This window comes from Notamacropus eugenii, chromosome 2 (assembly GCF_028372415.1).
Source record: "Notamacropus eugenii isolate mMacEug1 chromosome 2, mMacEug1.pri_v2, whole genome shotgun sequence".
NCBI classification, from domain to species: Eukaryota; Metazoa; Chordata; class Mammalia; order Diprotodontia; family Macropodidae; genus Notamacropus; species Notamacropus eugenii.
This window is the reverse complement of record NC_092873.1, coordinates 102447276-102460555: the sequence shown is the minus strand read 5'-3', so window position 1 is coordinate 102460555 and position 13280 is coordinate 102447276. Positions and strand designations below refer to the sequence as shown.

The 13280-nt window shown below is 44.9% G+C and overlaps 1 protein-coding gene across 1 annotated transcript; it reads left to right on the top strand.

Moving 5' to 3' along the window:
* Positions 1 to 2194: 2194 nt before the first annotated feature.
* Positions 2195 to 12961, top strand: LOC140523644 (gastricsin-like). Its single transcript, XM_072638422.1, is given in 9 exon segments — positions 2195 to 2256; positions 5228 to 5378; positions 6187 to 6304; positions 7816 to 7934; positions 8465 to 8668; positions 10271 to 10386; positions 10934 to 11081; positions 11474 to 11572; positions 12742 to 12961. Coding segments are annotated over 9 exon segments (1173 nt in total). The 3' UTR covers positions 12898 to 12961.
* Positions 12962 to 13280: the final 319 nt, after the last annotated feature.

Genomic DNA, 13280 nt, shown 5'->3' with positions numbered 1-13280 from the left:
TATGAGAGTGAGGAGTGAAGGATAAAGCTGACTGAGAACTTTTGAGATTTGAAAGGATGATGGTGTCCATGATGACAGCAGAGAAGCTTGGAAGAGGGATGAGTTTGGGAGGAAATATGAGCCCTGTTTGGATCATATTGAATATGGGATGTTTTGTGGACATTCAGTTAGCACTGTCCAATAGAGAGTTAGTGATGTGGGACTGAAACTCAGGAGTGAGGTTATGGTTAGAAATATAGATCTGGGAATCATCTGCACAGAGCTGATCATTGAACCTTTGGGAGCTAATAAAATGCCAAGAGAGTAGAGAAAGAGTAGAGGGTCTAATTTAGGTCCCAGTTAGCATAGTAAGAGTAACTTCTTAGAAGAATGTTTTCCTGGCATCTTTGGTGCAGATAAGGTACAAGTTTTTTCAACTTTGCCCTCAAAACAGATATCCATGTAGTATAGATTACCTTTCCTGATTCTGTTTTTCTTGTCATTATTAAAATGAGTATATAGAAAAGCCTTCACTAAATTTCCTTTCCTTTATATCATCATTGTGTGAATGTCACTGGTTTTTCAAAGGCTTTACCAGGGGAAGGTCCTATCAAGCTAGGAAATCTAGGCCCACTTATGGACCTGGGGTTCATTATTACAGAACCAACTTTAACAAAGAGGAGAAGAAATCAACACAAGAATATTGGCCATTGGGAGATGAGGTCTTTTGGTCGTAGACACTTACCTATGGAATCTATGTAATGGTATTATTTCTCCTAGTGTAGGGACTACCCTATGCCACTGATATCACAGATCTTTGTTGCTGGCCTCAACCCCACCATAAACTCCTTGAGGGTATGCACAGATTGATTTTTTTCTTTGTATCTCTAACTACCAGCAAAGTGCCTGACACAACAGATACAATTCTGTTTATTACATGTACATGCACAATCATGTTAAATGTATTTCCTTCTACATTAGTCATGTTGTGAAAGAAAAATGAGAAAAAAGGGGGAAAGTGAGAGAAAGAAAAAAAAAAAAGCAAAAATGCTTTGATCTACATTTAGGCACCATAGATCTTTCTCTGGATGTGGATAGTATTTTCAGTCTTGAGTCTTCTGGCATTATCTTGAATCATTGTATTGCTGAGAATAGCTAAGTCCATCATAATTGATCATCACATAATTTTTCTGTTACTGAGAATAAGGTTCTCTTGTTTCTGCTTACTTCATTTGGGATCAGTTCAGGGAAGTCTTATTAGGTTTTTCTGATATATTAGAAATTCTTGTTGAACTGAATGATAGTGGAAACAATGGGGTGCTGAACATGAGCTCTCCAAGAAAGAGAGAGAGAGAAGGATTGAGGGCAGAAGAAATGTAATCCCTCTGGTCCTCCATTTCCTCGTTCAGCAAAGGAAGGGGTTTGGGAAAATGCATTCTCTAAATGCATTCTAAGATTCTTTCCCTCATGGTCTCTCCCCTCATGGAGCTTACAGACACTGTCCTTGTCCAATTTAATGATATTTCAGTATAAGCATTCTTCCCTAAGTTGTTTCTCTTTATCTCAAGCCCATTGACCTTGATGTCTGGTATACAGGAGAAGCAAGACCCATCAACCACAACTAGGATCTTTAGGGCATCCCACCAATCCTTCAACCTATGTGTAAGTGGGTCTCTCCTCTAGTCCAGACTAACTTTTTCTTACATAGAGAGGGCCTCAAGGACTCTTTCTTCCAAATTATTGTCTTTCCATCTTCCTTTCTCAAGGAAAGTCCTTCCTAAACTTTCCTCTGCACAGCCCTTCCTTGTAAGCTAGGGAACACTAACATCACTATTTCACTCCCTTCCTTCCTCCCTCCCAAGCTAGTGGTGATAGCCTGGGATGTGAGGAGAAGGGAGGGGGTCCCACAGCTAATTTGTACTTGGTTATCATGTTAACATTGGCTCTATTTGTTTGGGACCAAGAGGCTCTGGGTACTTAAGAGCAGATGAAGCTGCCAAACTCTGGATCAGAAGCTCAGACCCCTTTGGCCCCTGACCTGCCACTTACGCCAATTGATTATTCTGTTGACTGAGGCTGGCAGGGGGAAGTGGGGAGGAGGGGAGATACGCCCCTCTGGGGGTATATATATGGGAGGCCCCAGTGGTTCCTTCAGCTCAGAGAGGACCTCAGCAGGTGGTGTCTGTAGGAGCTGCTGGAAGAGGAAGCAACCATGATGAAGTGGCTGATCATTGCCCTTGTCTGCCTCCATTTTGCAGAGGCAAACAAGATCATCAAGTAAGTCCTGAGTGTGGGTGGGGGAAGGTTTGAAGAAAACTGATGGCAGAGAATGGAGCACAGGAGAAAGAAGGGAGAAGGAAGCACAGTGCACTGGGAAGAGCCCTGACTGGGAGTCAGAATGGTTTGGAATCCTGCTGCTTATTACCTGTAGTCTAATGTACAAGTCAATTAACCACTCTAGACCTGTTTCATAATGATGGTGATGATGATGATGAAGATGATGATGATGATGATGGCTAGCTTTGTATAGTGCCTTAAATTCACAAAATGTTTATAATATTGGTAAAGTATTTAGCACAGTGTCTGGCACATAATGTACACCACATAAATGCTTATTTCTATCCTCCTCACTCCCCTCATTTCCTTTTTACATATATTAACTCGTATGATCCTTATAACAACCCTGGGAAATAAGTATTATTATCTCCCTTTTACACGTTAGGAGAACTGAGGCACAGAGAAGTTAAGTGAGTTGCCCAGGGTCTCAGAGATAGTAAATATCAGAGGTAGGATTTGCATATAGGCCTTCCTCACTCCATATTCTACCTCTCTATCCACTGAACCATCTTTCTGTTCCCTTAGGTGTAACATGAATTGGATGAGAATCAAGTGACATTTTGGAAAAGATGTAAAAGCCTTCATTTTGCAATTAGAGCATTTGGATTCAGATTCTTATAACCCAGGTGACTTTAGGCAAGCCTCTTAAGCCCTCTGGATGTTCATTTTCTGAGGGTCAAAATGAGGGTGTCGAGTGAGAAAACCTTTGAAGTCCTTACCAGCTTCAGGTCTGTGAGTCTATTATTTTAGAAAAGAGGGAGGAGCACCAGGAATGTAAGTCATTGTGTGTGATCATCAAGTAAGTCTTTAGCAGAGAGACTTCTGAAAAGGCAATGAAGGATCCCAAAGAAACTGGGCTATGCGGGAAATGGTCATAGGTAGAGAATTGACCTTAGATTCATCCTTGCCAACCCCACCCTCCAACCTACAATTTCCAGTGTACATGACAACACAATGAAAACCCAGAAACATTTATTGATACTTACTGTGTATAAGATGGGCACAGGAAACTTTTCATAATGAAATAGTTCTTGAAGAAGCTTACATTCTGTGGGGAGGGAGGGACATGATGATGAGAGGAAACAAGCATTTATGAAGCACCTACTATGTGCTAGGCACTATGCTAAGTGCTTTACAAATATTATCTGTTTTGATCCTCACAACACTGGGAGGTAGACAATAACTATCATGGGGAATGGGAAGAGATGAGGCCCATGTACAGAGAGGGACCCACAAGTTTTGAGGGATTGTCATTGTGTGGGGCTCTAAGGAAGGAAGAATAGACCCTTCTAGGCTCTTCTTCTTTTACCCTTGTCCAAGGGAGACTTTCATTCCTGCCAGGAGGGGAAGCAGGAGGTTGGGGCTGGAGTCCACTCTCTGGACTAGCATTATGCCCATCTGCTCCCATAAATATTTTGAGTCCAGAGGATATAACTTGGTTCCATCTAACTTCTGAGCACTTGATCATTTTCGGGGGGAGGGGGATCCCAAGCTCTGTATCCAGGACTTGACTTCTTACTCATCAAATACCAATTCCATGATGAACACCGATAAGAGTATCTCAAAAAAATTTCACTTCTCAAAATCGCAGCAAAACAGAAATCAGAAAAAGTATGCACAGGAGAATGTATACCAGGCAAGACAGTGACAAAACTCTCTCATTGGGAGTGAAAGAACTCAGCTCAGTCAAGAAAATGTCCTGGGTTGAACCTAAGTCTCTAGAATAGCAGGCTGGGGATAGACATGCTCCTCTCATGTCCTCTCAGAGACCTTTCCTTCAATAACCTAAAGTGAGATTGACCTCTTCCATCTTCTCTCTTAAAGTTGGAATCTAGAAGAACCTGAGGTAATTCAATCTTTGAAGAGTCTTAAAGAAGACTAGTGCTCCAAGAGGCCCAAATGTGACTGGCCCTGACAAGTCCCAAAGAGGAGCTCAAAAGGGACTCTTAATTGAAGAATCCCAAAAGGACCTGGCAAAGATTGGAGCTCTCTCCTCTCTTGCCATTTCTATCCTGCCCTCTCACCAAGGTCAGGGCATTCATCTCCACCAATTAAAAGAGAGTCCCCTTCCTATGGGCTTGAGGGAGAGGTTACATCATTATTCCCATTTTGCAACTGAGTTAACTGAGGCAGACAGAGGTGAAGTGATTGGCCTAAGACAAATAGCTAATGTCTGAGGCTGATTTGAACTCAGGTCTTCCTCACTTAAGGTCCTAAGTTCTTTCCACTTTATCATCTAGGCGACTAGGGCATGGAAGGGTGGTGGAGAGAATACTGAACCAGTGCAGAGAGAAAAGTAGAAAAAATGAAGTAAAAAGAAAAAGTATACAAAGAAGCAGCTATGTGGCACTGCAGTGGATACCGAGTGCCAGGCCTAGTCAGGAAGACTCAGCTTCATGAGTTCAAACCTGACCTCAGACACTTACTAGCTCTGTGATCTTGGGCAAGTCATTAGCTGTGTTTTCCTCAGTTTTCTTATCCATTAGATGAGCTGGAGAAAGAAATGTCAAACCACTCCAGTTTCTTTGCCAAACATATCCTAAATGGGGTCACAGTGAGTGAAACATGACTAAAACAAGTGAACAACAATGTACAAAGTCAATATAGGGGAACTTCTGAGTAAGGAAAGAGCATACTACCTGCTAGAGGCCAAATTGGAAGGTCTTCTGTCAAAGATAGTAGTTGAAGTAAAAAGGGTAAGACGTCAGTTCTGAAAAGCTGGGTCTGAAAGAGACCAGATTGCAGAGTCATAGGCAAAGGTAGGAGGGAGTTATATCTTCTGTCACTGAGCTCTTGTTGCCCTGGTCTGTGGAGCCTTTGCTGCTGGACTGTGGATGAGATTGACAGAGTCAGGGAGGAAGTGAGTTCTGGGACAGTGGCACTAACAGCACCTCCTCCTGCCCCCTCTCAGGGTCCCTCTGAAGAGGTTCAAGTCCATGAAGCAGGTGATGAAGGAGAAGGGGGTACTGCATGACTACTTGAAGACCCACAAACAGGACCCTGCCACCAAGTACTTCAACAAGTTTGCTGTTGGCTATGAGCCCCTCACTAATTATATGGATGTGAGTCAGCATCTTCTCTCTCTTCAGGCTGAAGGCTGACTCAGCTCTCCTGGGGTCTTGGGATGCACAGCTCACAGTGTACCAGTCAGCTAAGATGAGCATGTCCTGGGGGGAGGATCCTGGATGACAGAAAAAAGGGGACATGCTGTCCACCCTTAGAAAGTTCCCACTTTGACAGAGAGGGACAAAATTCTAGCCTAGAGGGACCTGCAATTTTAATAGGGGTGAGCATTCTGAGACTCAGGATGGGACCCGCCATATTATTGCATTGACAGGTGGCACAAAGATCAGTGAGAATAGCCAAGGAACAGGTTGGATGACAGTATCAGGAGCCACAGAGACCTTGGGAGGCTAGAGCACTTGGAGAAATTGAGTATGATGAAATTGAATAAGGAGAAATGTAGTTTAAACTTGGGTTGGAAGAACTCAAGCTGTCATTCAAGCAATCTAAAAATGCCTCCTGAGTCAATCAATTCCGCTCCCCAAAGCTGCTTAAGCCAAGACTAGATGAGTACGTATCTGGTATTTTATAGAAAGCCTCTTTCAGGCATAGGTTGGATTGGATGGTCCCTGAAGGACCTTCCATCCCTGAGTTTCTGTGACTCCATGGCTGGCTGCTGAAGAAGGAGGCAGATTGAAATGATGGAAGGCACTTGGGCCCACAGCCCAGTCTTGCTAGATGCTGCTAGACCTCAAGTGGGCAGGGGATGATCTGAGTGTGCGGGACAATTCACATTCCTCAAGCCATTACTATGTGTTAGGCACAGGATGGGTTTCTGCAGTACGTTTACCCAGCCTTCCTCCCTAGGTGTCCTACTATGGGGAGATCAGCATTGGGACCCCAGCCCAGAACTTCCTGGTCCTCTTTGACACTGGCTCCTCCAACCTGTGGGTGAGCTCCGTCTACTGCCAGAGCGAGGCCTGCAGTGAGTACCCTGGTGTGGCTGGGAAAGAAAGGGAGGGGAAAAGTAGTCATGCAGAAAATAGGGCACCTTCCTCAAAGGAGGCAATGAAGGACTGCTGGGTGAACTTGAGGGTCAGAATGGACTAGCAGTGTTTTCAATCACATAGGACACCCAAAGCAGAGCCGAGCAGAAGCACATTTATCTTATTCTATTACACTCCAACCTTCATATTCTTATGATGCACCTACTCTGTACCTACAGCATGGGAGAATGCAAAGGAACTGTGAGATTTGATCTTGGCTCTGCCATCTTCCTAGGTAGACAGGACATGCATAGAGTTGTTCTAGGTCTGATGAATATCCTTGGGTTTGGGCCACAGTATATCTGTACATTGGGCAGAAACAGGACATTGTATAAAAAAAAACAGTTCAGAAGGATTGGAAGGTGTGGTCAGGCATGATGGCAGCTGAGAAGGGATGGAGGAGATAAATAGGTGGAAACTGCTATCCCCCACCAGGTGAGGTGTTTGTGGATCAAATCTTAAGTCACCTCACTTCCCAAGCCTTCTCGGTAAATCTCTGAAAGCCTGGATTCAAATCCTGCTTCTCCTCCTTTCTGATTAAGTCACCAACAGCAATTTGTCCTTACTGTCCCAGGGCAACTCTTTAAGACTCTCAATCAGTGGGTCAGCTAGGATGAATTAAGTGCCTGCTATGTGCTAGGCACTTTGCTAAGTGCTCTATTTACAAGACTAAGTTTCAGGCAACTTTCACCCTGTGAGGGTGACAGAGCCACAGAACCACAGGTAGGAGTTGCCCTCCCCCCCTCCCTAAGACAGGATGTCATTATGTGTCAGATTGGGAGGTAGCAACAGTCAGCACTGGAGGAGTTTGTTGGAAGGGGAGCACCAAGGGGACTAGGAGTGCTCAGGGAATCAACACTTGAACTGTGTCCCGAAGATGGATTTGGATCCTAGGAGTTAGAGCTTAGAAAGCCCTGAGAGGGGAAATGGAGAGAAGAATAAAGGGCACTCTTCAAGGATAAAACATGAGAATTTCACCTAGCAAAGAACAGACATGAAAGGGAAAAATCTGTGGCAGTCTTCTTTAAATCCCAACCCCTGAGAGACCTGCCCCTCTCCTCCACTAGGTCAGCCCTTCACTGTCCCAGGCTGAGGGCTGGAGGTGAATAGGTGATCCCATAGAAGGGCCATCAGAGAGAGGGAGAATGTTAATAATGATGAGCCCCATGATATCAGGCTTTAGCTGCTGACAGACTTATAGCCACTACATAAGGTGGGAAGTACAGATATTATTATCACCATTTTATAGATGAAGAAATTGAGGCTTTAAAAGGTTATATGACTTTTCCAAAGTCATGTGGCTCCTGAGCATCACAGATGAGACTTGAACCTAAATCTTCTGATGCCATGAATGCTCTTTCCATTGCACTACCATGCAGAGAAGTGGGAAATCGGGAGATGAGATCCAAAGTTATTGGTATCTACTGACATCCTCTTTTTGTATGAACAGCCACTCATACCCAGTTCAATCCCAGTGACTCTTCCACCTTCACCAGCAGTGACCAGACCTTCTCTATTGAGTATGGAACAGGGAGCCTGACTGGAGTCTTTGGCTATGACACTGTGACAGTGAGTGGTTACGGGGAAGAAGTGATTAAGAGGAGCGAATGAGGGGACACTCCGTGCCCACTGGGGGCTCTGTTGCAGATGCAGACACCTGGGAGCAGGGACATGTGGGAGTCCAGATGCCAGAGGCAGCAGGCTGAGCTCTTAGGTTCTCTTCATGTTTGTGGAGAGACTGGTCATAAATGAGAGGAAGCTCTGCTTCCCTGGCTTTTCTTCTTCTTCATTTTGTAGTGAACTTAGTCTGGCTTCAGGAGCCTGAAGGACCATGGGGCATGTGGGGAGGAGGATGAGAGCTATGTATCATACTGCTCCATGCACAGATGGTCCCAAGTCCCCATAGCCTTTGCTCCTCAAACCCCTCCCCAGTACAAGAGTTACATCAAGACAGAGTTTGGGTGGGACATGACCCTCTCCTCACTTGCTTCACTTAGGTGAGGAGACTAAACTCTTTCCTAGGCCTGGGAAAAAGCTATCTACCTATGGCCTCCTTCTGAGCCAGTCCTTCCTGATGGGCTTCTCCCCCACTCCCACAGATCCAGGACATCTCTATCACGAAGCAAGAGTTTGGCCTGAGCGAGACTGAGCCTGGCACCGACTTTGTATATGCCAATTTTGATGGGATCCTGGGCCTGGCCTATCCTGCCATCAGCTCTGGTGGGGCCACCACTGTCATGCAGGGCTTCTTGCAGGAGGACCTGCTGAATGAGGCTGTCTTTGCCTTCTACCTTAGTGGGTAGGTGACTTGGCTTACTTCTTCCTCTGTTCCCTCATCCTCCTCCTGACTCTGTCTTGTCTCTTAATTTTAGGGCATGAAATTCTCTATGGCAGAACTTTTAAACCTGGGTTGTATGAATATCTATATGTAAACATACAAACATACACATATGTACACTTGTATATGTATATGTATGTATATAATATATATTTGAAATATTTTTCAATACAAGCAGTTTATTTGTTAATTTTATGGATTTTATTTCATGCATTTAATAATATGATTCTGTGATACGGGTCCCAGGCTTCACCAGACCTCCAAAGGGGTCAGTGACATACCCAGAAAAGGTTAAGAGCCATTTCACTGTGGCTCTTTCCTTTTCTGTCTCCTGCCAACAGGGAAATTGATGAACTCATTTGTATTTATTGATTACCTGCCATGAAAGTGGAATGGGGATGGGGCTGAGTCAGAGAGGGAAGCTAAGAGCTGTTCTCTTCCATCAAGAGGCTTACTGGGGATTAGCTGATGGAGAGGAGGTAGTGCCTGGATTGACTTGATATGCTTACAGCAGGAGACGGGTACAGTGAGGAGACTGACCTGATGGGCAAATCTGGTGCCTTTTGTGAACAGTGGGATATGAGTTGAATAGGGAGGTTGGGGAAGCTGTGGAAGGCCAGGCTGAGCTTTTCAGTCATAGTGCTTCCTCTTTTCCCAGTCTGGAATCACAGACTCTGAGGGATAGAGAGCCAGGAGAAACTATAGAGAGCACTGTTTAGTTAGGACTGGAAAGGATCTTGGAGGTTGTCTAATCCCATCTTCCAACAGAGATAAAGCAACTGGATAGAGAAAGAGAGGGGACCTGAGATTTCATTGGTAAAGGCAGTTTCCAGAAAGAATCTCTCTAGCAGTGAAAGTTATTCTTGTGGTTTTTCAATTGTGTCTGACTCTTTGTGACCCCATTTCAGATTTTTCCTGGCAAGATACTGGAATGGGTTGCCATTTCCTTCTCCAGCTCATTTTAAAAATAAGAAAACTGAGGCAAAGAGGGTGAATTGACTTGCTCATGGGCACACAGCTATTAAGTGTATGAGGCTGCTTTTGAACTCGGGAAGATGAGACTTCCTAACCCCAGTTTCAGCCCTCTATCCCCTACAGTGCCATCTAGCTGCTTCAATGCAATTCATAGCCTTGGAAATCGCAATGAAAAGTGAAGTGATTTGCTTAACCTTCACACAGCCATTATAGATAGGGGTGTGTCTAGAATTCCAGCTTCTTGACCCTGGGAGACCAGCTCTCTCTCCACTCTGCCATGCTGCTCCTCCAAAGATTCTGAGGCCTAGGAAATCTATCTTCCTAGTGCCCCAGGATGAACTCACAGGACTCAGATCCAAGCCTATCTTACCACTTGACCCTGGGTGCTAGGAAGAACTTTGACTGGCCTGTGCCTCCTTCATGTGGGAAGCAGAGCAGTGGAGCAGGGGTTGCTGATGAGTAATCAGGACCTATGGGCTGAGCAAGAACTTTTGTGGCAGGAAATAGGAAAAAGAAATAGAAAAATACTTTTCCCCTAGCCTGTCCCTGCCTATTTCTCAAAGCCAATATTTCCTGTGTCCTCAGGGATGAGAATTCTGACAATGGAGGTGAAGTCACTTTTGGAGGAGTGGACACCAGTCTGTACACTGGAGACATAAACTGGACCCCTGTCACTGAGGAAGCTTACTGGCAGATTGGCATTAGTGGGTATGTGAGGTGTGGTAGGGAGGGGAGAGAGGGACTCAGAATGGATATATTACTGAAGATTATTCCTTCAGAGTGGAAAAATGAGAGCCAAAGGGAAGTGAGCCAAAGTCTAGGGAGAAAAGTCATGGCTAACATGGGTTGATATCCTGGGTCTTTATATAAAATAGGTATTACAAAGAAACGATAATATCAAGCGTAGAGGGACCAGCTCTATGATGGGTTCATAAATAAGAAAGATGAGTAAGGAGAATGGAGGTGTGGGACCCATGCCTCTTATCTGGGAAGGGGACTGAAGTAAGATAAATGCCATTGTCTCAAATGCTGTCTCAAGGTAGATGGAAGAAACCCAGTAGACTGAAATGCTTTGGCTTGGGGACTACCAAAATGACCCAGGCTGGGAATTTTGGATTTTCTCTGAAATGAGAGGAGTGGAATTTTGTCAGCAAAGGACAAATTGAGGCTGATATGACAGAAAGATCATTTAATGCAGGAGAGGGGAGCAAAAACGACCAAGAACTGTCTCTAAACAGTGACTGTCTTCCTTTAGGTTCTCCATTGGTGGTGAGTCTACTGGCTGGTGCTCTGATGGTTGCCAAGCTATTGTGGACACTGGCACTTCCCTCCTCACTGTTCCCGAGGATCTGTTCTCTGAGCTGATGCAGTACATTGGAGCTGAGGAGGATGAAGATGGACTTGTAAGGGATCTTCTCTAAGACTCAGTTTCCTCATCTACAAAATGGGGATATTTATACTTGGGCTTGGTATTTCACTAGGTTGCTAGGAGGAAAGCACTCTGTAAACCTTAAAGTACTACCATCATTATTACTGGCTCCCCTCAAAAGCTTGCAGCTCTGACTCATATTTCTGTTTATGAGGATATCAGAGTTAGGAGTCCTTTGGTTGGCATATGGTTTGATTAGTGGTGTGGGGCAGGACTGGTATGGAGAGGGTAATCATGGGAGCTAGAACTTGGGCCAGAAAGACTGTCCTGAACATATTGTAGAAGCTCTGGAGACGCATGAGAGGGTAGAGCTCTTAAGTTCCTGCCCCCATAGACATATCTTCTTCCTGTGTCTCTGTCCTCCAGTACTTGGTCAGTTGCAGCAATATCGACAGCCTGCCTACACTCACCTTCACCATCAATGGTGTGGACTTCCCCCTTCCTCCCTCTGCCTACATCCTTGAGGTGGGTCCTCTTCAGTCCCCTACTAGGCATTCTTGCCTTCTCAGGAGTGGCCCTTGTGAGCAGGGAGGGTAAAGGAGAGATCATCTATTCTTCTTCTTGGGAGGGAGGTGAAAAATTGAGCTGTAGGTGAGAGGAGGGACCAGATCACACCCTCAGATATACCTTGCTCCCTGTCCTCCATGTTCCTTGGGATAAAAAGGACACAGGATTAGGGGACTGGGGGAAACAGATACACCCCTATGACATGGCTCTTCCAGGATGTCATGTGATAGAATACTAGACTCTCAGTATTGGAAGGGGTATCAGTGGTAATCTGACCCAACTCCCACACAAAAGAGTCATCTCAGCTACAACATCTCCATGAGGTAGTCTTCCACATCAGCTTGAATACTCTCAGGGATGGGGAGCTCAGTGTCTCATAGGGCAGCCTGTTCCACTGTGCAGGTCCTAGAATTGGGGTCACTGGCAGAGAGGGATGGTTACAGGTCAATACTTAGTCCTCTCTAGATCCTGGATTAGTCCCTTCAGGGCAACTTTCCCAACTTGACTCTTGCACTATATTTTGGAAATTCTCTTGGAGGACTGTAGGGGCAGAGAGCAAAAGTGGATAGATAGATAGATAAGTAGGGAGATAGAGAGATGGACATATAGATGATAAATAGAACTTCTGCTGAATGCTAACTATGTGACAGGCACTGTGTTATGAAGTCCAATGTGGCTCGTGTGATATTGCTAATCAGTCACTCAATAGCAAACATTAAATAATGTACTCAGCATGGTGCTAGGCACAGAGTGTAAGCATGTCTTGGCAGGTTATGGACAGATAGAAAACATAATCTGGGCTCTTCTGGATTTTCCAATATAAGTGCAAAAGAGGTTAAACAAAGAGAATGAACAATGATACTAAGCAATGAGTGTTCATTCCCTGCCCCTACTTTCCCATCTCCTTAGTGGCAGGATTAATCCAAGGGAGGCACAGGTCCTGATGAGATGGGGTGATCAGAGAAAGGTTTCAGGAGAAAATTCAGAACTTTTCCTGCCCAGAGCTAGAATCTGAAGCTTAAGGCAAATCTCCCCTGCTCAATGAATCCCACTTCCACAGTCAAGGCCAGCTTCCTAGAGGAAGTGGACCTTCATGGTTAATGGACTCCTCTTCTTCTCCCCTCCAGGGTGACAGCACCTACTGTGAGGTGGGGATGATGGCCACTTACCTGAGTTCTGAGAGTGGCGAGCCCCTCTGGATCCTTGGGGATGTTTTCCTGAGGAACTACTACTCTGTCTTTGACCTTGCCAACAACAGGGTGGGCTTTGCCAGCCTGGCCTAAGTTCTTCTTCCAACCTTGTTTTAACTCCCTGCCTCTTGGGATTGTCTTCAACCCTTCGTGTCTTCCTACCTCCCTTTTTGTCTCTCCTGATGGATTCTGGATCTTCACTGTGTGGCCTGGGAATCTATAAATAAAAATTATTCTAACGCTTCATGCATTTGTTCTTTCATTCAACCTGTATCAAGCTTTTACTGCCTGGGAAACCATGTACTGGGTGTTGGAGATGGTGCCTCCAGAGGTTATATATGGCAAGATTCCATCTGTTACTGAGCTCACAGTCTTGCAGGGAGATAAAAATACCAACATTGGTAACTACATGATAAATCCATTAGAGAAGCTTCAATGAAAATTTTATATGAAGCCTGAGTTTTATGAGATGGGAT